Source organism: Malus domestica, chromosome 03, assembly GCF_042453785.1.
Source record: "Malus domestica chromosome 03, GDT2T_hap1".
Classification (NCBI taxonomy): domain Eukaryota; kingdom Viridiplantae; phylum Streptophyta; class Magnoliopsida; order Rosales; family Rosaceae; genus Malus; species Malus domestica.
The window spans coordinates 788,250-813,276 of record NC_091663.1 but is presented as its reverse complement, the minus strand read 5'-3'; the positions used below and the strand labels follow the sequence as shown (position 1 = coordinate 813,276).

At 36.6% G+C, this 25,027-nt stretch overlaps 5 protein-coding genes and 1 non-coding gene across 7 annotated transcripts; 1 reads left to right on the top strand and 5 right to left on the bottom strand.

Moving 5' to 3' along the window:
- Nucleotides 1-1,202: 1,202 nt before the first annotated feature.
- Nucleotides 1,203-11,732, top strand: LOC103452459 (DNA (cytosine-5)-methyltransferase CMT3). 2 transcript variants are annotated; one of them, NM_001293872.1, is given in 24 exon segments: nt 1,203-1,377; nt 1,441-1,544; nt 2,919-3,236; nt 3,975-4,009; nt 4,146-4,230; nt 4,481-4,588; nt 4,708-4,824; nt 4,906-5,005; nt 5,110-5,309; nt 5,412-5,477; nt 5,570-5,854; nt 5,988-6,046; nt 6,151-6,217; nt 6,339-6,668; nt 6,744-6,812; nt 6,880-6,966; nt 7,057-7,144; nt 7,237-7,349; nt 7,468-7,572; nt 7,648-7,691; nt 7,778-7,847; nt 7,927-8,030; nt 8,175-8,313; nt 11,310-11,732. In NM_001293872.1, coding segments are annotated over 24 exon segments (3,291 nt in total).
- LOC103452452 (uncharacterized) lies at nt 8,628-9,285 on the bottom strand. The gene is made up of 2 exons (XM_008391942.4): nt 8,994-9,285; nt 8,628-8,903 (listed from the first exon to the last, which is right to left on the bottom strand). The coding sequence occupies exons 1-2, from the start codon at nt 9,252-9,254 to the stop codon at nt 8,811-8,813; spliced, it is 354 nt and encodes a 117-aa protein (XP_008390164.4). The 5' UTR covers nt 9,255-9,285; the 3' UTR covers nt 8,628-8,810.
- Nucleotides 11,733-14,994: 3,262 nt separating the features above from the next.
- Nucleotides 14,995-15,483, bottom strand: LOC103452444 (uncharacterized). The gene is made up of 2 exons (XM_008391933.4): nt 15,144-15,483; nt 14,995-15,056 (listed from the first exon to the last, which is right to left on the bottom strand). The coding sequence occupies exons 1-2, from the start codon at nt 15,481-15,483 to the stop codon at nt 14,995-14,997; spliced, it is 402 nt and encodes a 133-aa protein (XP_008390155.3).
- Nucleotides 15,484-19,505: 4,022 nt separating this feature from the next.
- On the bottom strand, nt 19,506-19,624 carry LOC139194868 (5S ribosomal RNA). The gene has a single exon (XR_011579607.1). It is a non-coding gene; the product is annotated as a 5S ribosomal RNA (ribosomal RNA).
- Nucleotides 19,625-19,884: 260 nt separating this feature from the next.
- Nucleotides 19,885-20,758, bottom strand: LOC103452445 (dirigent protein 22-like). Its single transcript, XM_008391934.4, has one exon. It carries the CDS (start codon nt 20,642-20,644, stop codon nt 20,063-20,065), a length of 582 nt encoding a protein of 193 aa, XP_008390156.2. The 5' UTR covers nt 20,645-20,758; the 3' UTR covers nt 19,885-20,062.
- Nucleotides 20,759-22,230: 1,472 nt separating this feature from the next.
- Nucleotides 22,231-23,124, bottom strand: LOC103414485 (dirigent protein 22-like). Its single transcript, XM_008352861.4, has one exon. The coding sequence runs from the start codon at nt 22,974-22,976 to the stop codon at nt 22,401-22,403; it is 576 nt and encodes a 191-aa protein (XP_008351083.3). The 5' UTR covers nt 22,977-23,124; the 3' UTR covers nt 22,231-22,400.
- Nucleotides 23,125-25,027: the final 1,903 nt, after the last annotated feature.

Sequence of the window (25,027 nt, the reverse complement as noted above, 5' to 3'; positions counted from 1 at the left end):
TACTACGTTTTTTATTTGATTATTTATTGATTTAAAAATTATTTCTTTAACGAGTGGGTCGGGTCATATTACTCATTAATATTAAGAAGTCGAGTTCGGGTTAGGTATTATCCGTTCATTTTAACGGGTGTTACATGACACGACCCGTTAAGATATTGGGTATGTCAATAATACGACACAAACAATGGAAACACATCACAAATGTCATGTCTAATTAGCACATATTCAAGCAGCCTCAAGAATCCGAATCCCTCTTTGCATAGTCAGCTGCTTTTATAAACCCTTTCATAACATGCCTGAGCATGGTAAGTCAAGTTGACTATGACAATGTTTCTTTCTATATGTACCGATTGAGTTTGAATCTTTTTCACTATATTAGACTATCGCTCAAATAAGAAAACTTATTTTGATCAAGTAAAGGCCCCAATTCATAACACTCTTGTACTATTCCCATAATTCAAAGAGGGGTTGTAGAAAGATTTGGATCCCATCCGAATCTTCTTTCACATCTTATATGTTCATTGTACATAGTGCGGTTAGAAATTATTATGATTTTTTTTATTTAAAATTAAACACAAACAATACTTAAGGAAAGCTTGTCGCACGATATACGATGAATAGATAAGATGTGAGAACCCTAAGATCCTCACACAGAGGATCCGGAGAGGATCCTCACAAAGAAAATCCGAAGAGAATCCTCACAAAAAGGGGTTGGAGAGAATCATCATCCGTGAATTAGTTCCCTTACGTAATCAACCTTAATTTGATTAAGTACATAGGTAAGTGTCCCCGTTTTTTCAATTTTCACCTTGCCTAACCGAAAAGGTGTGTATTTGATAGTACTTTGAGGGATGCTGGTAAGATCCATCGTCCACATGTCCGGGTATAGTTGTGAACTTTCACACAATCTGTCGACAGTGACTGATTTATACACAATTCAATGGCCGGACAAAGAAAAAGGATGTACATAAATTATTTTCCTATATCGATGCTCACAATCACAACGAATGTGTAAGCGACTGTTGCTAGTTATAATTAATTTTACTTTTCCTTCTTTCTAGACTAATTTTCATATTAAATTACGAGGAAGTTCCCTCACTTTTTTTTCTCTCTTTCATTCTTCCCTCCTTATATTATATATAAATTAAGACCTCTAACCATTCTCAGTATCTCTCTCTCTCTATCTCTTGTGCAGAAGAAAAATGAACCGTGTTGTTAATCATTCTTATGATCAGTTCTTAAAGCCCTTTCTCTCTATACTTATGGCAAAGACAATCCAACTACTCAAAGTTTTTATAATTAGTCCGGATGATCATAATCGCGTCTGCGAACAAGATCTAGAAGCTGCAATGCAACAGGTTGCAGACAAGACTAATTGTAAGTACTACAACAACAACTTAGATTGGTCAAACATGATCATCATGTTTTGCTTGACAACAGCGATTGGGCTAGCGCTTCTTCCCGTTCAAATTCACTCTAGCCACCTCCCTGTAATCTTTTACTTTCTTGGACTATCAGTCTTGCTTGCCTTCACTTGTATCTTGGTAAGCAAGTTTGTTCACTTCAGCTACTGTCCTGCCGGAATATCGATCCCCCAGCTTTTCCATAATTTTGGCTTTTTTTTTTGGGTCACAGCCTTCTTCATATCCCTCACCATCCCATTTCCTTTGTGGTTCAAATGTGTTGCCTATTCTATCTACGTTGCCACCTTCCTCTTCATAAGACTTTGTAATCTTCACTTCAATAAATATTACAAACCTAATAGTTTTAAGTACCCAACCCTAATTAATTCTAAAACCGCCGTTGATCCTGCAACAGAATCATGCCGAGGCGTTACTAGTCCTTTTGATGATCAAGCATGCACCAATAGTATTGTGTGACGCGAAAGAACTCTCATGTACATATCCTGACTAGCTAGATTTGGTCCTGCGAATGGGGATCTCATATTTTTCGTAGGTTTCTATGTCAACTGTTTTTTTGTTATGTTTGGAGTTCCGTTGTCTGCAACCTCACTATTGCTGTGTTTCATCTAATCTAGTTAATTAATTTATTACTTTCTATGTCTTTTAGTGAAAGTGCTTTTGTTCACCACTCGGATGGAGAGTAATCTCTCGATGGGGCATTCATTGTCCATAACACCATGACGCATTTTAATAATTCAAATGTCAAAATTGTAACAGTCAATTTATGAAATATTGGAATGGAACACATAAGAGCAAAAAGTAAAGGGAAGACTGAAAGAAATCTCTCCACAGGGTATTCATTGACCATAACATCGTGATGTATTTTAATCCAGATTATCGTCTTTCTATTATAGGAAATGTACTTTTTTGTACAAAATCTTATAAGTCAAGTTAAAAAAATAACGATATAACACCTAAAACTAAAGAAGTTAAATCTAAACAAATAAGTAAAAATAATTCTATATAACAATCACGTGGTTTCGCAAGAACCGTTAAATCAACTTGACATTCCATTTTACAACGAAAAATTTCATAAAATAATTTGGATCCTAGCTTAGTTGTAGTGATAGAACACCTTCAACACCAAAAATAAATGCTTTCTACCTTTGTTTTTTGACAAACACATTGTAAAATGCCTTAATTAATGTAAACGGAGATTCGAACTTATGTGCAAGAGGACGAGACGGGCACAGAGCCTTAGCCAAAATTCCTATCTCAGTCTCACCTACTGTTATCTCCCCCAACCAAACACCCCGCAAAGTCCCAATGTTCCAAAACCAAAACGTCACCTCAAAATTCAAATCCTACTTTCCCAAATTTCCATTTTCCCGCCCACACGCCCCGCACTTCCCACTCTTTCAAAATTTCTCGCCCCACTTCTAAACAGAATCCCAATCACCCACGCACTCACAAAAAAGCCCTATCGCTCTCTGTCCACCCCTCCCTTTCTCTAAGTTCCACCGTCTTCTCCGGCCATTCAGCCCCTCTCCGCTCTCTCTCTGCGCCGTACGCCGAATGGCTTGCAAGCGGAAGGCGAAGGCCGGAACCTCTTCAGGTTCTCCCCCGGAATCGAAGAAGCTGAGGCAAACCGAGGAGGCGAGAGTTGAAGAGGAGGTAGCAACGACTGTGGATAAAGCTGCTTCTCCGCCGAGGAACCCTGTGACTCAGGAGGTAGCTGCGGCTGACGATGACGGAGAGGAAGCGAGGTTTCTTGGCGAACCGATGGAAGACGAGGAGGCTCGTAAGCAATACCCCAAGAGATATGTTGGAAAGGTGAGAGATTTTGTTTCAAGTTCTGATTATTTTTTTTCTAGAATTTAGCTTGGATTTGGTGAAAATGTTGGAGATTTAGGGTTTATAGATGATCAAGTAATATGAAGCTTTGGTAAGAATTTTTGGTGAACATGTTATTGTAGCTTTGGGAAGAATTTTTGGGTTTAAAGCTTTCAACTTGATTTTACAGTTCTTTGTTGGATTTGCTTATTGTTAAAGTTGCTGAATTTTCAAAGTGTCTTTTGGTTCTGTTGGAAACATTGGATGAATCTGGTGGTTGTGCTGGCATGGCGGGTGTGGTGAAACCCTCCCTGCCGCCTACCTGCCTCCCCTCCCAATAACTTTATTTGAAGCTGCATAAAGTCTTTACCTTGTAGGTAGAATTATGCATTGCTAGTTATCAGTTGTGAGTCTTTTATGTTATTCTTTGGGTTATGAAAAGAATTGAAGAAATATTATGAAAGGAAAATTACAATCCTTGGATACTTATATTATGCATAGTTATGATCAGTGGTAATGGGAAAATTTGAGAAGCAAACTGATACATTAGGTTAGTTATGACCAAAAGAAGAGAAGGTGATTCATCTGCCACTGTATTTGCTTCACGAAATACACGCTGAAGATATTAAACTTGAGTATCAAGTATCAACCATTGGTATTAGCTTGATATATGTTGTGGAATGCTTTACGATATTGTGGTCTTATTAAATTTTGACGGTGATCCTTGCATTGGTGCAGAAGCCAAAGATGAATGGGCAAAACAACTCCAACGAGTAAGTTTTAGTTTCTGTATATTTTATCTTTGGCTTACTCCAAGTAGTCCTTTTGTGTTTTAACAGGTTGGTTACTGTTTGATTGTTTTTTCATTGTGTACCTTTGGTTTTTTATGTTCAATATAATCCAAAACAGTGATGAAGATATAATTCAAGCTCGTTGTCACTACACAAAGGCGTTGGTAGATGGAATCAATTATGACCTCTATGATGATGCCCATGTATTTGTGAGTTTGCATGACTCGTTGTTTGTTGGTATTCATTTACGAAGTATTTATAGAAACACTAACAAGTGAGAAGTAAGATTAGATCAATTGGTCTACTCCATTATCTGATTGAATAATCATAACAGTTTCCCTATTGCAACTCTACAAAAGTTAGCAAAATTCATGTGCACATAATGTTTTTGTATACTGTTTTGTTTCCATATTATGTGATTTGACAATGTTTTCCATTCATTTTTATGTTTAGTCAGGGGAGAAAGAAGAGCCATACATTTGTAAGATTGTGGAAATGTTTGAGGCAATTGGTGGGCTATTGTATTTTACTGCACAATGGTACTATAGATCACGAGACACTGTAAGATTTTAAAAAGAAACCAATTCATGATTCTCTTTCAAAATACTTTGTTTCATGATTTTCTTACGTTGAACAGTAAGGATCCAGTTATTGGGCGCTGAATTATTATTTTCTTGTAGGTCATAAAGCACTGTACTACTGTTGCTTGTGGGCGTGTATTCTTTTCAGATGTCCGAGACGATAACCCTCTGAATTGTCTTGTTGAAAAACTTCATATTGTTAGACTGACACTAAATGTATGCTTGAAGTTTCCGTGTTCATGCTTTTTTTTTGTTCATTAAGTCCAGCATGAGGTGAGTTATCTTTTTTTCTCTCAGGTTGATGAAGATTTGAAGAGTAAATCAATTCCAGTGTGCAATTACTATTGTGACACCAAGTACCTGCTACCGTATTCTACTTTTGTCAATCTGCTGGCAGGTTATTGTTCTCTTTCTACTTATTGTCGTGATACTGGTTTTTGCTTTTGTTCATTTGGAAGGCTCCAATGTGTTCACATGTTATTTCTTATTTTGAAATTTTAGAAAATATGCAGACTGGAAGTGATGACTCAACTATCTCTGTTGAGGATGATGTTTGTTTGGATAGCGAGGTTGATTCAAAGCTGCCAAATGGAGAGCGTGCCAAATCAGAAGTAAGGCTCTTAGACCTATATTCTGGTTGCGGAGCGATGTCTACTGGCCTGTGCCTTGGTGCACATTTGGCCAATGTCAATCTTGTTACAGTAAGTCCCTATGTCTTAATTCAATTTTAGTTATATTTTTCACATCAGTTCAATATATGTCAAGGCAAAGCTTGATATTGATTTCTTGTCTATGTCTTTTAGAGATGGGCTGTTGACTACAATAAGTACGCTTGTAAGAGTTTGGCACAAAACCATCCAGAGACAGAGGTTTGTGTTTGTATTTTTCCCGTTTTCCTCACATTTGATGTGATGCTTTAATTTTGTTTGGTTGATAATTTATTGCCTAACTCACACATTAGGTTCGAAATGAAGCTGCTGAAGATTTTCTCACAATGCTCAAGGCATGGAGAAAACTATGCATGTGTTTAAAGTTGGTTGAGAATGACAATTTAGAGGAGGATGTAGACAAGAGTATACTTGATTTCTTTGGAAAGGAAGATGATGAAGAGGAAGAGGAGGATGAAGAAGAGGAAGATGTTAGTGGAAATGTCAAGAATGATTCTGAAGTTTTTGAAGTTGATTGCGTCATAGGAGTATGTTTTGGTGACCCAAAAAAAACAGAAAAGAAGGGAATATACTTTAAGGTATCAACTTCGAAATTTATAAATGCACTTTTTTAAATATTTATAGCGATATATAGTATGCGAGTGCGTGTTATTGCAAATCTAAATTCATTAGTTCCTTATGCAAAATTTGCTTGCCTTGTGATGTATTTAGATTCATTGGAAGGGCTACGGGCCTGAGGAGGACACCTGGGAGCCAATGAATGAATTGGAGTATGCAACTGTTATTTATGCTTGCAGGATTATCAGATGCATGTTTTAAATCATTTATGTACTGTTATGTTTTAAACTAAAGCTCATGTTTTTCTGTCAAACAGGCATTGTAAGCAGGCTATCAAAAAATTTATTACTGAAGGTTACAGATTGAAAAAATTGCCTTTACCGGTAAGTAAATGATTTTTTCACTGAAACCTTGAATTGGAATTCGTAGATGCTTGAGTACAGATTATCGTCATCGATGTTTCATTTAATATTGTTTTGGACATTTTCTGATATCCTGCTGTAGGGTGATGTTGATGTGGTGTGTGGGGGACCCCCTTGCCAAGGAGTTAGTGGTTTCAACAGATTTAGGAACACAGAGAGTCCATTAGCAGATGACAAAAACCAACAGTTGGAGGTGTACATGGACATAGTTCGGTACCTAAGGCCAAAATTTGTTTTGATGGAAAATGTTGTTGATATTTTAAAATTTGCCGATGGATTCCTTGGGCGATATGCCTTGGGACGCCTTGTAGATATGAACTATCAAGTGAGGATGGGAATGATGGCAGCAGGTGCATATGGGCTTCCGCAGTTCCGTATGCGAGTTTTTTTGTGGGGGGCGCGTCCTACTGAGGTAGGATGGATAGATTATCAAGTTTTTCTATGGTGCCGGTTTAATCTCATAGGCTAATTGTTTTGAGTTTTGCAGATCTTGCCCCAGTACCCACTTCCTACACATGACGTTGTTTCAAGGGGTGTTACTCCTACACAGTTTGAGGTACGAGTTCAAGTGCTTGTGTTTTGAGTTGTCTATGGTTTTGTAGTAAAACGTGTGAAAAATGCAGGGTAATGCTGTTGCTTATGATGAAGGTCATCAGACCCAATTAGGAAAAAGTCTTTTTCTGGATGATGCGATTTCCGATCTGCCTGCTGTAATGTCTTCTAAAATTTTCTTTCTTAGGTGTTATTTTTTTTCCCTTTCACATTCCTTCTTTCTTATTTCTATCTATCTTTGGACATAGGTTGCAAATAATGAAGAAAGAGACGAGATGCCTTATGGGGTGGCACCCAAGACAGAGTTTCAGAGGCTTATAAGACTAAGCAAAGAATGTAAGATGCTCGAATTCTTTTCGAATTTTGATATATGATTTTTTGGAACTGTCATATTTTGCAAAAGTTGATTAACATTCTATTCGATACAGACCTAATGGGGACTTCAAAGGACAACTCTATACAAAACGTTCTTTATGATCATCGCCCTCTTCAGTTGAATCCCGATGATTATGCACGTGTTTGTGAAGTTCCCAAGAGAAAGGTCCGTTCTTAATCATTGAATGCATGGTCATATTGCTTTGTCATTTATACAGTTCCTTGACAGAATCATACGCTCTTCATGACAATTTATATGTTTACTTTTGTTTCTTGGGAACTAGGGTGCATGCTTCAGAGATCTTCCAGGTGTTCGTGTGCGTGGTGATAACAAGGTTGAGTGGGATCCCGAAGTACCCAGGGTGTATTTGGCTTCTGGGAAACCGTTGGTAAAAATTTATCTGTTTTCTACTGATTTAGTTTTCTTGCAACTTTGTGTGATTCTAATTACATTGTAATGGTAGATCCCAGATTATGCTATGAGTTTCGTGAATGGGTCTTCATCGAAGTAAGAATTTGAGTTTTGTTCAAAATTTTAAACTTATTATTGTGTGGTTTGGTTGCTTAATATGATTTTTGAATGAAATTATGCAGACCTTTTGCCCGTTTGTGGTGGGATGAAACTGTACCAACAGTGGTCACAAGAGCTGAACCTCATAACCAAGTATACTCTCATATAATTTGACAATTATTTTCAGACACGTAAAGACGATCATCTTCTCAGTCTCTTGTATTTTTTTTAGGCAATTATGCACCCGGAGCAAGATAGGGTGCTGACAATTCGTGAGAATGCCAGGCTACAAGGCTTTCCGGATTTTTACAAGCTCAGCGGGCCTATAAAAGAAAGGTGTCCTATTTTTAACCGTCTTTTACCCATATTCTTTGGTCAATGAGGCTAAGGGAGTTAGAATTTGAGACATCACTCGATTAACAGCTAGTTATTAATTCAATCCAGAGGGGTGGTAGGTATTTACGTTTGGAATCGTTTCAGGTACATGCAGGTTGGAAATGCTGTTGCTGTTCCTGTTGCGCGTGCACTGGGCTATGCATTAGGTCTTGCTCTTAAGGGTTCTGCTGGTGCTGATCCCCTGTTTATACTGCCTGCAAATTTCCCTAACCTTCAAGATCAGGTTCATTCGGCATCCTCTGAAGAGGAGAATTGATTCACTGTTGTTACAGTAGGATTTATTCATCTTTGTTGCAACTTTACATTGGAGAACAATATTAGTTTGGAGTAATGTCCTCGGATGAACGATGTCCTTGGATTACTCGGGAATGAAAATTTCAAACGTTCGAGTTTACGTCTTCTGCACTTTGGTTTTGAGCAACACTTTGTTATGACGTTCTTTATGGTTTGTTTGGAAGTGCTTTTAGAATAACGGAAAGCGTTTTTAGATGACCAAAAGTTGAATTGTAATGAGCACTACAATCTGGCAGTCAGAAATGAAACGTAAACAAGAGAATGTTATAAAAGGTTGAATCTTGAACCATCTAATATTCATCGTATAATCATCATTCTCATTCACCAAAGTATAAAAACATCCAGCAACTAATGTAACATCTGAGTTCGAATCCTTCTCTCCGTCACTTAGTAGAGTCGCTTTGTCTGAAGAAGCAAGTGTTCAGCTCATTTGGGCGGAGGGTTTGTTGATCTGGCAATAGGGAAGGGAGGCAACCGGAGCACAGCTTCCTCCGTCTCAATCGGGTCGGATCTCAGTATCTGCCAACACCAAAACAACATTCCAAACATTAGAATTGAGCAGAGAGGGAGAGAGAGAGATAGAGAGAGGAGAGAGAGAGAGAGACTGACAGGGTCTTGGAGAACTGGTTTGGTGTCGTCTTTGGCTGGAATGAAGGGAGGTTTTGTGGACTTGTCTTTGTTGTTGCCGGATTTCCTTGAGGTTTCAGAGTCCGACCCCTTCATTGTTTCTTCTCTCTCGCTGAAATTTTTCTCCTCCGCTGAATGCGACGACGGCGCCTTTTTAGTTGGTGAATGGCGGAGTTGTGAGAAAAAGTATGGGCCTTTTAGATAAGGCCGGAACTGAGAGCCCATATATAACCCGAACGACATGACAGAGAATTTTGGATAACAAGTGGTCCATAATCCAAATTTCTTTTCTTAACCATTGCTTGGCTCCTTTGTATGATTGGAGTCGATCCGATCCGGGACTGAGATGCAAAGACAACCACATAGTAATATCCTTTCAAGCACTCCTAAAGGGATAGGATTTTCCTTCTTTTTTCGACAACCAGTATAGAAAGTATCTCGCCCTTCTGTAATTCTTATTCGTCCCCAGACGCTGAATGAGTTTAGGAGTGAATGAGATAATCCCGATCATTCTCTCATAGGGTGCTTGCAAATTACAGTATGACACAATATATAAAATAATAGTGCTTGATTTTTTTTTTTTTTGGGTAATGGAGAGACCAAAATTTTATATCAAAATTTGTAAACCCAATGATTTGGTTATGGATAATTGGATTATTAAGTGTTGATTAACGTGTTTATTTCCTATTGGCGACACATAATCTGGTTTGCAATATTGTTTAAAAATTAGGTCTACTTAACATTACTTTTTCTTATAACAACCTGAATAAGATTTGTCTGGTTTGACCAACCAATAAAATGACTCCATGTGGTCAATTATTTGTAAGGTGGACTTTTAGTGACAATGAAATATATTGAACAAATTGGCTGTGTGAGTAATAAATATATAACAAATCGATGGTGTGAGTAGTAAATAGCATATTCTATAAACTGTTCATTTATTCAATACATTTGGACGATTTTTTGTTTTATAATCAGTTCTCGAATATAGAGTTTGTATGTATGGTGAATATGTGGTTCCAAATTTCTGTAGTTTTGCAGTTCCTGCACCGAAAATCAATGGAAAACGAAGTTTTTAGAAAGTTGGTAGTGTGGGAAAGAATTGTTTATTGAAAGGTACTAGGCATCAAACCAAGGACGGAGCTAGAAATGTTTTTGACTGGGGGCGTCCTAAAACAACCAAGTAAAATAATGGATGTTAAGTTGTTGAGAGTCAGGTACAATGAAAAATCTCTAAATTAAAAAGTTAAATTTTAAATTGTAATGCCACAAACGAATGGATGAAGTAAATTCATATAAAATACTTTGCAGAGTAAATTTTTTATATCAAGTTATGATACTTCATCGGTTGAATCCAATCTATTTATGAAACCCCCAGTTCAATTGAGTTTGATTTAGGTTAGAAAATGTGGAATATTCAGAACCAAAATCAAAAATTTAATTATTGTTTTAATTGTCATGACAATTTTTTTCATCGCCCAAAAATCTGAGTGGGGCGGATGCCCCCTCTGGGCCTTAGGTAGCTCCGCCCTTGCATCAAACAATGTAGACACTGATCCGTCCCTCTTCTTTTAGAGACTGTAATTTTAGCCAGTGCTTGCTCAATGTGAGTTTCTTTGGTCAAAGTAGATTCCTTCATCTACAAAAACTTGCGTACCAAACCTTCCCGGTCGTAAAACATTAGGGTCCATTACATCCGGTCTGTTAAAATAGAGGACAAAAACTTCGAAATGCATGCTCAATGATACTTACCATGGAGATGAGATCCTCTCCGGATCTCATTGTCCGGAACCAAGAACCAGCAAATTGGACCACTCAAATCGAATCCCCCATTAACTCATTATGCAGACCAATTTCACACCAACAAAGAGCCCGGATATCTTTTTCTTGAACCGTCCAGATTTGCTTTAGGCACTGAACAGTGAGGTGCGGAAAAAATCTCAACTCATTACCTGCTTTCCCCCCGTTGCTATCAAAGCATCAACGTGAGGAAACATCCTCAAGCATCAATGTGAGGAAACTTCCTTGACGTAATTTCAACCATACGTAGCATCGCACTACCTGCTCTTGTGTGAAAATCATGGTGGGAACCGAAAGTCTTGACAGTGACATTCTTATTTACCGCTTCTAATTTGGGCAATACAACGTTCAATCCTTGATCGCGTGCTTTCACATCAGAGGGTAAAGTTCCAATTTAGACTTGGTAAATTTAATTTGCAAATTACCCTTTGCTATAAAATGGAAAATGGGACAAAAGTTACACAAGTGCGCGTCTCAATTATTTTTCTTGCTGAGCAGTGCACTGTACACACCTCGTTCCACCAGAGTAACTACATAAAGGCTTTCACTCTCTGCACACTTCACTATTTGCTCATGGCTTCAGCTTCCAGATCAAGCTCTTGGCTTTTCAGTCTGTCGGAGAATTGGCTCCCAATGGCTACTATAATATTCGCTTGCGGGTTTGTCGGTTACGCTGTTTACGACGCAGTGATGGCCACCGTGTCTGAGCTGCTGCAACGTTTGTTGGTAATTTCTCCTTTACTTATAGTCATTGTAGTTCATTGGCTCTCCACAGGCAGCCAAGTTAACATTAGCATTCCGGGGTCGGAGCCCGGAGCCATCCATAGAGCCGGGGGATCGCCTTGGGGTGTGGCCTTTGTACTATTTCTGCTCTTCTTTCTCATATCTTACCAGCCTTCCTTGCATGGCCTTCTTTTCTAGTTTAATTTATGTCCTTCTTTTGGAAGGGCAAGTATGAAAATGTAATGTTCGTTTCTCCTCTGAGTGATTTGTGTGGCACTCCTTTTCCAAACATTCCTCTGATTGATTTGTGTGGCTATCCTTTTCCAAACATGCTTAATAATGTGTGTGTAAATCTAATTAATTGCTACTTCAACTTTGTTACTTTCTTAAGAATCCTTGAGATCACTTGAGCAGTGCTCAAATCCCCCTCGAGTGGTAAAAATTCAGAAGGAAAAAAAGTGCTAAAAGTAACAAATTACCTAAACAATTTTTTCCAGGATTCGTTTGCGTTTTTACTAGGAATTTCACAAACTCTTCAATAAGTGAGGTGCATTACTGATGATCCCAAGCCATGGACTATCGAGCATATTGCTAATTTATGTTTAATTTTCTGCCTTCTGCCACATTATTTATTTATTAATATCTTCTACCCAACAAAGAACAGTTGAAAAAAAAGAAGAAGCAAGAAATGGACATATTGCTGACTTTACTGTGGTTTGATTAATGGGAAACGAAATTATGCAGAAGCCAATATGAAAGTGTATTATTTTTTAGTTGAGTGTACTACCAGTTCAACGGGGGAGCTAGGACAACCAGGCAATGGATCACTCCCTAACTAGAAACCTAGACAGTTAATTGTCGACTAATTAGTTTCTATAATTAAGTCAAATTTAGGCTGATCCCCCGCTAATGAAGTAGAGCCTCTATCTATACAAAGGTATGGACCTTCCATATATGCAATAAGAAAATCTGAACATACATTTTCTGTAAAACATTAAGGACATTAGTATGTTTTTGAAAAAAGTCACTCGAGGTTGGATGACAAGAACTTGATTACACTTTATAATCAATCGCGCATTGTGATATGAGAAAATTAATACGCATTATGATGCATAATTGGCTTGGAATGTAGTCATGCTATCATCAAAGTTATATATATATATACACACACACACACATATATATATGTTTTTCTGTCACTCGAGGTCCCCTTGAGCAGTGTTCGAGCCCTCTCGAGACTCCTCAAGCAATGCTCGAACGAGGAACGTGGTTAATGGTTCAAGCCCCCTTCAAACCCAAATTTGTTTTTGTTTCGAATATTGCGTTTAGACAACCATACATATGTATGCGTATGTGCTCTGCCTGCCGCAGTTTTGTGTATAGTTAGGTTACAACTTACAATCTACCCGGCCGTCCGTACAGGCACTGTGGGCGGTGGGCCTCCAGTGCTTCATGGCAAGAGTCCCGTGATACTGACGTATTGTCACACACACACATATATATATAATATTGGGAACTGGGTAGTGCTTAATTGCTCATACTTGATTCATTAGTCAGTGTTTGAGTCGAGAAAATGAGTTATCAATGTTATAAAACTATGGACGAAACTGTAGAAAGAAATGAGACGAAGAGAGTAGAAAAAGATAAAATATCTAAGCTATAAAGAAATTCGGGTCTGATATAATTTAAACGATGACTTAAAATTTCATGTCTTACGACAATAGTGGAGAGATTCAAATGTCCTCAGCTTTATTTTTTTTGGAGAATTAGATGAATTCAACTCACGATTTAAATTGTCTAACTAATTAAAGTTGTACACTTGTAAGAATTTTTTTTTTCTGAACGAATGCGATTTCTAGCAGTCTAGCTGTTTGGCAATTTATACCAACTGTTGGTGATGTTGTAATGTTGGACATTGATAGCACCAGATGGCACCAATGCCTATTCCAGCTATATATGCATCACAAGCGAAAACACCTAATGACACTTTGATTTGGTTTGCTATCAGTATCATTAGCTTCCCACGGTCAACACACCCTTTTTCGCTGGCTTAAGGGGTAAGAACAATATCTATCTAACCACACGTAACCAAGGATAATATTTATTTTCCATCATCAACCACAGCCACGATTAATGGAAGAGGGGATTAATTATGCACCACATACGTATTTAATATTTTTGTGGTGGAGTCTTAGTACAACAGAAAGATTTGTTCTTTTGTGACTGAAAGTTCAAATGTTTGAGTCGTGGAACAACATCTTTGCAAAACAAGGGTAGGACAACTTATGATAAACGTTCCCCCCTTCTCCCTTCTTGACCCTCGCAAAAGAAAAAACCTTATTAGCTTTGAGTCGCCCTTATATGTATTTAATATTTCTCTCACGCAACATACTTAACAGTCACCTTACACATATATAAGTCTAATACATGTGAGAATGAGAATAATAGATACAAATATAGATATAAGAACTAATACTTTTAATCAGAAATACGTAAATAATCAAAATACGGAAAAACAATATCTAACTCATGGTACAAAAATAATCAGATGCCATCATCTTTGAGTCTACGAGTTTCTTTTTCTTTTTCTAAAATGAAATTCTAAGTGATTTGACTATAAAATGGAAATTTTGAGGGATTGTGAAGAGTTAACCCCATTATAAACTTAACAATAAAAACATACAACAAATTTTCCTAACAGAGTATATGAGCTATAATGAAAAACTCTTTAATGTGGGATAAATCTTATGAGATGGTTGCAGGATTAATCGGTCAATTATATTCCACTAGAGTAGTGCTACATTGATCGCATTTTGTATACTATATTTGTGACAATCTGTCTAATAAAAGGACATAGCCTACCAATACAAGTAGATTTATCACATATTTATTAGAAGAATGTTACAAATATGCTATAGTTATAAAAATGTTGTAAGAGTAGCATATGTTTGCATTCCGCTAGCACCACCGCATTGGAGAAAACATGGAGTTGTGTACCATGCCATAAGAGATGATTATGGCCAAACTAAAAGGAGAATAAGCAATATGATGCTTTATAAAATTGTATTTATAGGATATCGATAAAGAACAATTTTATGTGATAAATACTCAATGATTAATGGCCAGCATTCATAAATGATGAACTCATGATGACGATGGGCCTGGCAAGAAGCTACAAGAATATGGAAGAGCATCTTCTCCGAATCTACTATGTGAAGATTCTAGAAATCTGCATATTCTAACCGTTCATCGTATATTGCGCTACCAGTTTTCATCAGGTACTATTTATGTTTAAGTTTAAATAAAAAAAGTCAAATAATTTTTTATCGCACAATACATGATAAATGATTAAGATATAAAAATCTTTAGGATTCCACGATTTGAATCGGATTGGATCCAAATCCCAAAGAATATCACAAGACCAAGTTGCATACAGTAATCTCAAAACAAACGGCAATAATTAGGTATACCCAGTTTCGTGTTTGCCAAAAAGATCAACAAGCCAAAGCCAAGGCTTTAGTACTATTACAAATTCATATAACGTAAACATCCATTTGCACATATACATCTAATAAAATCATCATCATCTACTTAGTAAGGGAAACCAACGTTCCTGCAAAGAAGACTGGTAAGAGATCATGATCAAAAGGAACACAAGCACGAGTCCAACACCCCACGGAGACCCTCCGGCTCTGTGAAGCGAATCCTGCTCCGGCAGCGGCACCAAAAACGATAACCCACCCGATAAGCAGTGGACGACAAGCAACAGAATGATTGGAACAAGCATGAGGAAGAGTTTGACTTGAGTCATCATGTCCTCAATCATGGACTCGTAGTTTATGTACCATGTGAAGCCCATGATGAAGACGAGGATTGAAATGAAGAAGCCAAGGTGGAGAGGGATGGAGAAGTAGTCCCAGTAAGAATAATAGTCGTAGTCCCTAGCCATGTTAGGCTTTTGAAATTTGAATATGGGGTTTCAGTGAAGGTTTTTACGTGCGACTGGTTTTTTGTAGAGTAAACTGGTTTGATCTTCTTTGGGAAAAGGTTGTGCGGTGAATGAGGTTTATATAGACAATCTACGAATTATTTTTTATTTTTATTTTTACTTTGCAATTATTTTGTTTTCTTTTTTTCTAAAGGGGTTCGTGTAACTTTTTCTTTATTGGGTCAAGATCCATCGGGATAATTCCCAGTGACGGTGAGAGCAATCTATGGTTGAGATTCGTTAATTGAGGTGTCTGCCTATGAGAAAATGCCACGTACGACCGACCACGAACAAGAATATGGGAAGATGAGAATAAGAATATTTGAAAAATAAAAATGGGAGGTTTTGTTTTAGTAAAGGCAAAGTTGCGAGGGGAACATATTATTCGGAAAGTCGTGCCTAAAATGGTGGTCCAAGTCACCTTTGCATGCTTTATGTATATTTTAAGCTGCTAAAGGAAATTAGTGAAAGGGATATAGATGTATGTTCTTGGTTTTTACACATCCACTTTTCTTTATGTGCGACTGAATGCTTGCTTCAATTTGAATCGGAACATATATAAAATAATCAACACATCCACTTTTCTTTTTGTTAGTTAATAATATTTATACACATATTGACATATTTTTTTTGTGATTTATAGTTTATTGAATTAAGATCGAACGATAAATGATCTACAATTTTAGAAAAATTAATGAAAATGGCTTGAAATCTTTGAGTTTTAACGATAAGGACAAAATAAATGGTAAAATGAATAGTACCATGATTGATTTTTTAATGAAAAAATATTATTTTTCATTAAAGTGTATAGTACTAGTAACTTTTCATTAAAATTCCCTACAATTTTTATAACCATAAGGTCGAGGAGAAGATGATTCACATGAATTGTTGTGGCCACTAAAAATGGTCAAGACTTCTTCGGGGCTTAGAAACCACGCATGCACAAGCAGCTTAAAATCATTAAGAGCCTCATTAATAACTGGGTTTATCTAAATGGGAAAGAGATCATCTTTGGATCTCTTCCATCAAGACCATCAGATTAAGTGATCTAGATCTTTCAAATTTTATCCAACGAAACCTTTAAAAACTGTGATAATTTTTTACTGTTAAATGAAATTTGAAAAACTCGAATTATTTGATTCAGTGGTGAGAGATCCGGAAAGGATCTCTTTTCATCTAAATGTATAACCAACTATGGAATGGGGCCTACAACTACAAGAAACCAAGCAACTAGACATTACTTGGCACTTGGCAGCATCATGATGACTCAAATCAAAGTACTTTTGGTCAAGAAATCAAAGGACATGCGGTGTCCCATTAAGCGTCGGCATAATATTTGATGGACCCATCTAATGATCTTTTTCACACTAGGTTTCCATTTTATGATCCACTTTTGATACTCATTTCTTAGGACATTAAGGTTATCTCCGATGGTAAGGAGGGAAAATTAACAGGAGGCAGATTGTCTGCCCTCCTGTTTGGGTATCTTTTTCATTCATTTCTGTTTTATGCGGTCACGGTTAAGTTATGTTAATATTTTATATTAATTTTTTATAGAGATAATAAGACAAAAAATAATAAGAATATAAAATATTGATGTGGCTTAATCGTGATCGCACAAATAGAAAAGGATGAGATTGGCACTCAAATAGAAGGACAGACAATCTACCTCCAAATTAATAACTTAGTCTCGTAAGTTTAACTATTTATAATTATTATTTTTCTCTTAATGGTAGGGGACTCATAATTTAGGAACTAGCTCCAATACTTTTATATATTTAATACAATTCATCTAACGGTCATATCCGGTGATGAATTTAGTTGCTAATTTTCAAAAATTACCATAGAAACTGAGCAATTAAGCTTGAAGTAAAGCTTTGTTCTCTTGTTTTGACAACTGGCTGATTTTGTGTTATTTTCTTCTACTTGTTATCTTGCACCTCTGTCAATTGGCGTGGAGGAGGTTTTGCATGATTAGAGTGAGAGGATGGCGGATCAGGAGTTGGAGGGAAGCGCGGAAACATCTCTCAGTTGTCGGCATCTCTGAGTCAGATGCTCTGTGCCTACGGACTTGACCCCAAGTTCACGCATATATCGGGGAAAAAAATAGTTTGCGATAGAAGGAAGAAAAAAAAAAAAAAAACAGTAAACACTGACTTTTCTTGTTCTCAAATTTTGTGTTAGTTGTTTAGTTAATCTTGAGTCCAAGTTTTGAAAAGGGACTTATCAAATAAGTTTTTAGGCTGAAAATTGAAAACCAGTTTTAGAATTAAAAAAATTTGAACTCAAGTAGAGTACCAAGCGAGGTTTAAATTTTCTCCAGAAGCCAAGATCAAGGCAAAGGAAGAGAGGATGGAGAAAATTATGAACTGGAATGCCGAGATGGGAGAGAGCCTGGTCATGATTTTGGCACTCTTTTATGCCTCTTTCGCGTGGTTTTGTAGGTTTGTCTAAGGTCAGGTCAACAACGCCGTTTGGCAAAACTCTTTTTTCAAATGATTTGACTTTCATTTATTAATTCCACACCGGAATTAATAATAAAAAGGAATTAGTTACGTTATAAATTATAATAAAACTGTTTTCGTGCAGTGAAGTGATTAATGAATGGTTAGACAAAACAAACAAGGATACGCATGAGATCTAATAGGTTAGGAGCAATGTATCCGTTATTTGCATTTAAGTTTGAATTTTTTATAAGAATTAAAATTGTTGAATTAGAATATCTAATAGAAAACGGTAAACATTTCCCTAAAACCCATTTAAGCAAGGGAATTTTGATGCATTGTCATCGTTATGTTGTATAACTCGCCAAGTTGGCATGTCTCTTTTACTAGACTTTTCCTACTAATCGTGGTCAAGTCTTTGCCCCATAATATGGAGTGCCACCTGCATCTCTTTGAGATCAATTTGTTTTCCAAAAGAAAAAGGTTGGGATAAATTCCAAAAACAAAAAGGGTTGGTCGGTTGACGTTGACGTTGACCTCCCCTAACCCTTTCTTTTTATTCTGATTTATACACATCATATGTATGAATGCCCATTACGAAAGAAAATTGTATTGGCAAAGTTAGCAATTTAGTTTATTTTATATATTGGATTATTTTATATTTTATGTATTAGAATGTTTCAGTAGAAAGAATTATGATTGCTTTCAAATTTGTTATTAAAGTTCAAGATGGTTTTTTTTGCTTGTTTTAGGATTAGGCATTTATAAAACGCTTTTTATAACTGCATAAGAATTATGTCGAGACAATAAAATTATGACTTTGAACTTTGAAGTTATTATTTTTTTTTTTTGAAAATTTGAAATAAGTTTGTTTCTTCTTTTCTCATCTTTTGAATGACTAGGATTCTTTCCCCTCATATTTTCATCCCCTTCTCTCACATTATCTTATTTTGTTTTTTTCTTGCTATAAAAAATTAATATAAGAGGTTGACGTGGCTTACCGTGACCGTTCAAATAAGAGGGGATGAAAGGGAAAGGAAAAAAGGAGGGGAGATAATGCTACTCCCTTTTGAATTGTTAACCTTTTGTGTCAAATGAAGTACCAAAAATATATTTTTTTTTTAAAAAGGGAAGAAGGAATTGTATCCAGCTAGGTGTAGACATTGTCAAATGATAAAACACTCTCTCACCCGTGTTTGATCTTGACCGTTGTTAATTAATTTTTTTTAATTTAATGTCAAAAAATAAAGATGGGTGTGTAAACAAGTTAAATGAGGTGTGTAAGAATCATCTCCCATATACAATAGGTTTGTATGCTCCTCCTCATTAGTTCATCTCTCTCGTCAAATTTTTAGCCATCCAAAGAGAGAGAGAGATAAGAAAGAATGGCGTATACATAATTGTTGTAAGTAGGTTATTCCCCTCCATTGAACCACAAAAGAAGAAACTTGGGGAGACCCTTAAAATTTTGGCAGGCTTGACAACAACACAACACAACAACACAACAAAGCCTTTTCCCACCAAGTGGGGTCGGCTGTGGGGATGCAACACGAGGACTTCCCAGGCGGTCACCCATCCTAGTACTATTCTCGCCCAAACTCGTTTAACTTCGGAGTTCGGATGGGATCCGGTGCATGTGAGCTGGTATGATCGCATCCCAAGGATTCGACGTAATCTAGGAGTGCCGGCTGTCGACTACCTGACGCCCTCCCCCTCCTCCTTTATCCGGGCTTGGGACCGGCAAATGCATATAGCCTTGGAGAAAGACTCATACATAAACAAGCATACAAATACTAAATTCTAAATTAGTTCCTAATCATGTTTGCCAATACTTGATAAAGTAAACTCAACCACTATACTAAGAACTTGTTTAGAAATACTTTTAAAATAATTGAAAATATTTTTAAGAAAAAAAAAATTGATTCCAAAAGCATTTTTTCAGGATTCACTTGCTTTTTTGATAATAATTGGTTTACAAAATATTTTTACCAAAAATGCTTCTAGTCATCTTATTCTAAATAAGCATTGAAATGACCAACATAATTAGAAAAAAAAGGAACAAAGAAAAAAGGCAGCAAATAAAAAAAAAGATATCATCAATAATGCAGCACATAGATATTATACTCCACAGTGGCATCTCCTGTGGCTGGAGTGAATGTATGAGTTCTTGCTTCAGCATAACCTCTTGCAAACCTGAAAAGCCCACTGCCTCCAACGACAGGCATCTCCCTCACCTTGTTGAAAACCTGGTTCCTTCCTAGAATCGTTATAGTGCTGCCATTGTACTTCCCTTGGATGAAGTGAAAATTCATGGCCATCAGCAGGCCAAGTTCTTTCTGTGAGGCAGACGAATAGAACCCTTGAGACTTTCCCAGTAATTTTGAGGTCAATTCAGGCCCTTCAGTGAGTGGATTATCAATCATGGTAATTAAACCAAACGCTGTTGATGAATTGGTTGGTGGGTTCACCACTGGAACTGAACTGGGATTTGGACCGCCAACAATGTCGTGCCAGTACATCTTAAAGTGGCTGAACTTCTCTTTCTCGAGACCCAGAAGCTTGCGGTCCAAGGCTCTGACAAAATCTTGATCATCTCCTTGGACAAGAATTAGGGCAAACGAAGATAGAAGTGAGAGAATTATGAATTGTGTAGCCACGATTTGAGGTGTTCTGGCCATGGTTGAAGCTCTATAGCTACCAAAGTCGCTATTTTGGTTTAGAAATTGAGTAGCTTTGTGTTGACATATATAGTGTGGAATGAGTGACAAAGCTTGACCAAGTTGGGTTTTTTTCCATCATGGTGACCACCAACCACAGGCTGCCGACATTTTTTTCTCCCTTTTCTTTTGGGTCAGGTTGTGACATTGCATAATTAAACTTAATGTTTCACTAGTTAATCCAATTGGGTCTTAATTACTTTTCTAAAATGACTAAACAACTCAACACTTAATGGGTATGCAGCGTGCTGTGTCTGCAGGAAATTGTGGTGAGGTAATTATGAGAAGGGTTTGGTAAAGAAGTTGAAGAAACAAGAAAGAATGACCCTTAGGTAAAGTATTGAAGGGGTTGGATGGCTTGTCTTATTTATATACTTATTTTTACTTTTTACTATTTTTTTTCAAACTCCGATGATCGTTAGATTGAATGAATTAAAAAAGATTAATGAGCAAAAATTAAAAAGAATGTCTAGAAGGTAAAAAAAAAAAAGTGTGAATAGCACTACCCCTCCTAGAATCGTAGTGCATGGTTTTTCTTTTTTTGGATTACTGGATAATTTTTTTTGGAATGCATAGTTTTTCATGACTAACATGTAGGTTTTGGTGGAACCGGATCCCCTTCGGACCCAAGGGAACTGAGCCTAATGATTCAATGATCCGGACCATTGAAATTTGATCCAATGGCTACAATTATTATAACTTTTAGAAAGGCCCCATGTTTGTAGTTGTTGAATTAAATTTCAATAGTCTGAATTATTTGATCCTTAAACTCAATTCCTTTGAGTTCGGAAGGGTTCCGGTTCCATTTTGGTGGCCTAACGCTTACTTTTGATCTCTAGTTTTTGGTGGACCCAGGTCATTTGGTCTTTCCATGGAAATGATGAATTTTATTTATTAAATAAAACTTGAAAATTGGGTATCCATAGCATATGCATCATCTCCATGTGTGAGTCTACTTCCTCTACAAAAGACATCGTCATATATACAAGCTCCTCTACCGTGGTCCGTAAGACTTACTTCGTCTCTTTGTCTATGTCAAAAAGTGCTGTTTTCTTTTTACTACAGTAAAAGTTTTATAAGAAAATTTCAGTGGTATGCAAACAAAACTTTGAGTGAAAGTGAATCCATTCATGGCTTAGAGAATCATTCATACAATATGGCATATATCCTATTGCATACACATCTCGCATCGCATGTGAGTGAGAGATGTATACAAGAAGATATATCTCAGTGGCACAACTACTCTCAATAGCTTTAATTGCTGCAACTCCATCACAATCAATCATAACTAAATAATTATGGCTTGAAAAACGGTGAAGATCAACACATATGGCATGGTCTTTTATTTTAATTGTGATTTAATTTTCTTCAAAAGCTGCAACTATAGCAAAAGAGTGAACCACCGGACAGCTTTTTATGGTAAAATATGAGAGGAAAAAACTACAAATAATTGCACAGGAAGGGATATGGCAAATTCACAAGTAAAATGGTACATAGTCTAAATGATTTCTTGCAGACTTGGACATATATAATAAATTGGATACTAATTCAAGTTGTATGAATTTGGATTAAAAATGTTCATCCTCAGATTATAAGGGACAGCATGATCCAAAATCAGCATATATATATATGTATATATAGATGTTACAAGACCTTAAAACAAAAGCAAGCTAGACAAGCAAAGGAAAAAGTAAATGTGCCCAGAAAATAAGTATGATCAGTAATGCAGCACATAGACATTATACTCAACTATAGCATCCCCAGTAGTGAGGTTGAAATAGTGAGTTCTTGCTTCAACATAACCCCTTGCAAACCGGAAAAGCCCGCTGCCTCCGATCACAGGCATCTCCCTGACCTTGTTAAATACTTGGCTCCTTCCTAGCACAGTTATGGTGCTACCATTATACTTGCCTTGAATGAAAGCAAAATTCATGGCCATCAATAGGCCAGCCTCTTTTTGTGAAGCAGATCCATAAAACCCTTGAGCTCTTCCCAACAATTTTGAGCTCATTTCAGGTCCTTCAGTAAGTGGATCATCAATCATGCTTATAAAACCAAACCCTGTTGATGAATTCGTGACTGGTTTCACCACTGCAACTGAACTGGGATTTGGACCGCTAACAATGTCGTGCCAATACAACCGAAAGTGGCTAAGTTTTTCTTCTTTTTTCAGCCCCAAAAGCTTTGTTCTAACAACACCTGGGTTTTTTCCTTGGACCGAAATGATGGAAAATGAAGAAAGAAGCGACAGAACTATGACTTGGGTAGCTAAGAGGGGAGGAATTTTGGTCATGATCGCACCTCTTAGGTCATAAACTTGTCACTGCTTGTTCAGAAGATATTGCAGGTTGTGTTCATATATATATTTATAGTGAATTAGACATAGCTAGCTTGACATAACAATTAACCAAAATTGGGATTTCATCATCGTTTTGGCTAACACATTAGTACCAAACAGAGCAGGGTTTTGTTAAGAAAAAAGAAGGCGAGTGACCATTTAGCATTGAAAATTCAAATCATGTTAAAATATTGCCAATTAGAAAATGGTCTTATTTGGTTTGGTGGACCTAAAACCCTATACTTAGGTGGACCAAAGCTCTTGTTTGGTTACTTTTGTTCTTTGCATTAAGAATAAAAAGGTTTTTAGGAAAGAAAAATTGGGATTTCAACCTAAACATTGAGTGAATGTGATAAGAAATAATACAGTGTCATTTAGTGACCTAAAGAGTGCCGGAAAGGATGCATCTTTGGTGTACAAGTTATCTTGCACACGGTAAATGTTGGGTAGCCAGATGTAGAGCGGATAACTGTTGAAAGCATTTAAGTAGTAAGCCCACCACAAGATGAACGCTCTCATATTTCGACTTCCACAAAGCCTTTGGTAGCACATTCAAGACATCACTGGGTTTGGGGGTGGTGATAGAAGTTCTAAGAATTTAAGAGAAAGTCATAGCGATATGAGCTGTTTATCATAACGATATGTGTTTAGTGGAAGTGTGTGATGTATGCAGCTGAAGTTGATGGTCCTAAGAGCTTCAACGCAAGTATGACAAATAGGATTAGCATTTTTTCTTCAGCCCACTTGCACCCTTCGGTTCTGTGAGCTAAAGCCTGCTTAAAGATATAACCAAATCGTGCCCAGTGATCCATCTTAGGCAGCTAAAGCCCATTTCAATTCCTTCCAATTATAATTAGGCTTATTTTTAGCTACGCCCGTTTGAAATTCGATTTTAATTTCATTTTGCTTCACATAACTTAAAAGTAGTCATTTACTCTTTAAAACTCAAAGTTTGTTCCACTTTGCCCCTTGAAACTCGATTTTGATCTCATTTTGCCCCTTGAAACTCGAAAGTCATCTCTATAAAACTCAAAATCCGCTCCAAATGCCTTAGATCTGTTAGTTTCTTATATGGGTTTGATTCAGGTGCACTAGGTTAATTAATTTTTTTTTTAATTTTTTATGTCTTCAATTTCTTTTAAACTTAATATTCTCAAAATGTTGAATGTTAATGCAGAATAGAGATTTATAATCAATTTTTTTTTCTTCACATGAGGCATAGTCTTATTGGGTGTTGGTCACACATGTTTTAAGAGGCGACTTATAAGTTTCAGGGAGAAGAGAGAGTCCACAAGTCAAAATGGAACGAATTTTGAGTTTCAAGGAGTAAAGTGGCGACTTTTAAGTTACAGGAGGCAAAGTGATATCAAAATGAAGTTTTAGGGGGCGTAGCTAAAAATAAGCCTTATAATTATTAAAATTAAAGCACCCATTTGGCTAAATAATTTGAAGGCTTTGCTAAATTTTAAGGTTCATTTGATAAAAAAAGGGCGACAGTGACCTCAAGCTAATAAGACTCCTTAATTTTTTAGGGTCGGGGGAGGGGGAACGTCTATCGTACGCTACCTTACTCTTGTTTTGTAAAGAAGTTGTTTCCATGACTCGAACCGTGATCTTTCAGTCACAAAAGAGCAACATTTTTGTTGCGCCAAGACTCACCCTCTTAAGGTTCATTTGATAATTATTTTAATTTCGTTGTCTATCAAATAATTTAATAGTTGAATATACAGTTTAACCTTGTGAGGTATGGTGAACTTTTCTACGAATTGTAACTTTATGAACACATGATGAGAATTTTTTAGAATATATTAGTAATGGCCCAAAAATTAGAGGAATTTTATAGAACTTTCGCTTTTCAAAATTTTTAAAATATATTAGTAATTAACCTCTTAAGATAGTTTATTGTAGCTTATATGGATTATTTTAGTGCCACAAAATTAATGCATCTGTGTATTGATCATGGATGGGAAAGTTTGATAAATTATTGAAAATGTGATGCTCATTTC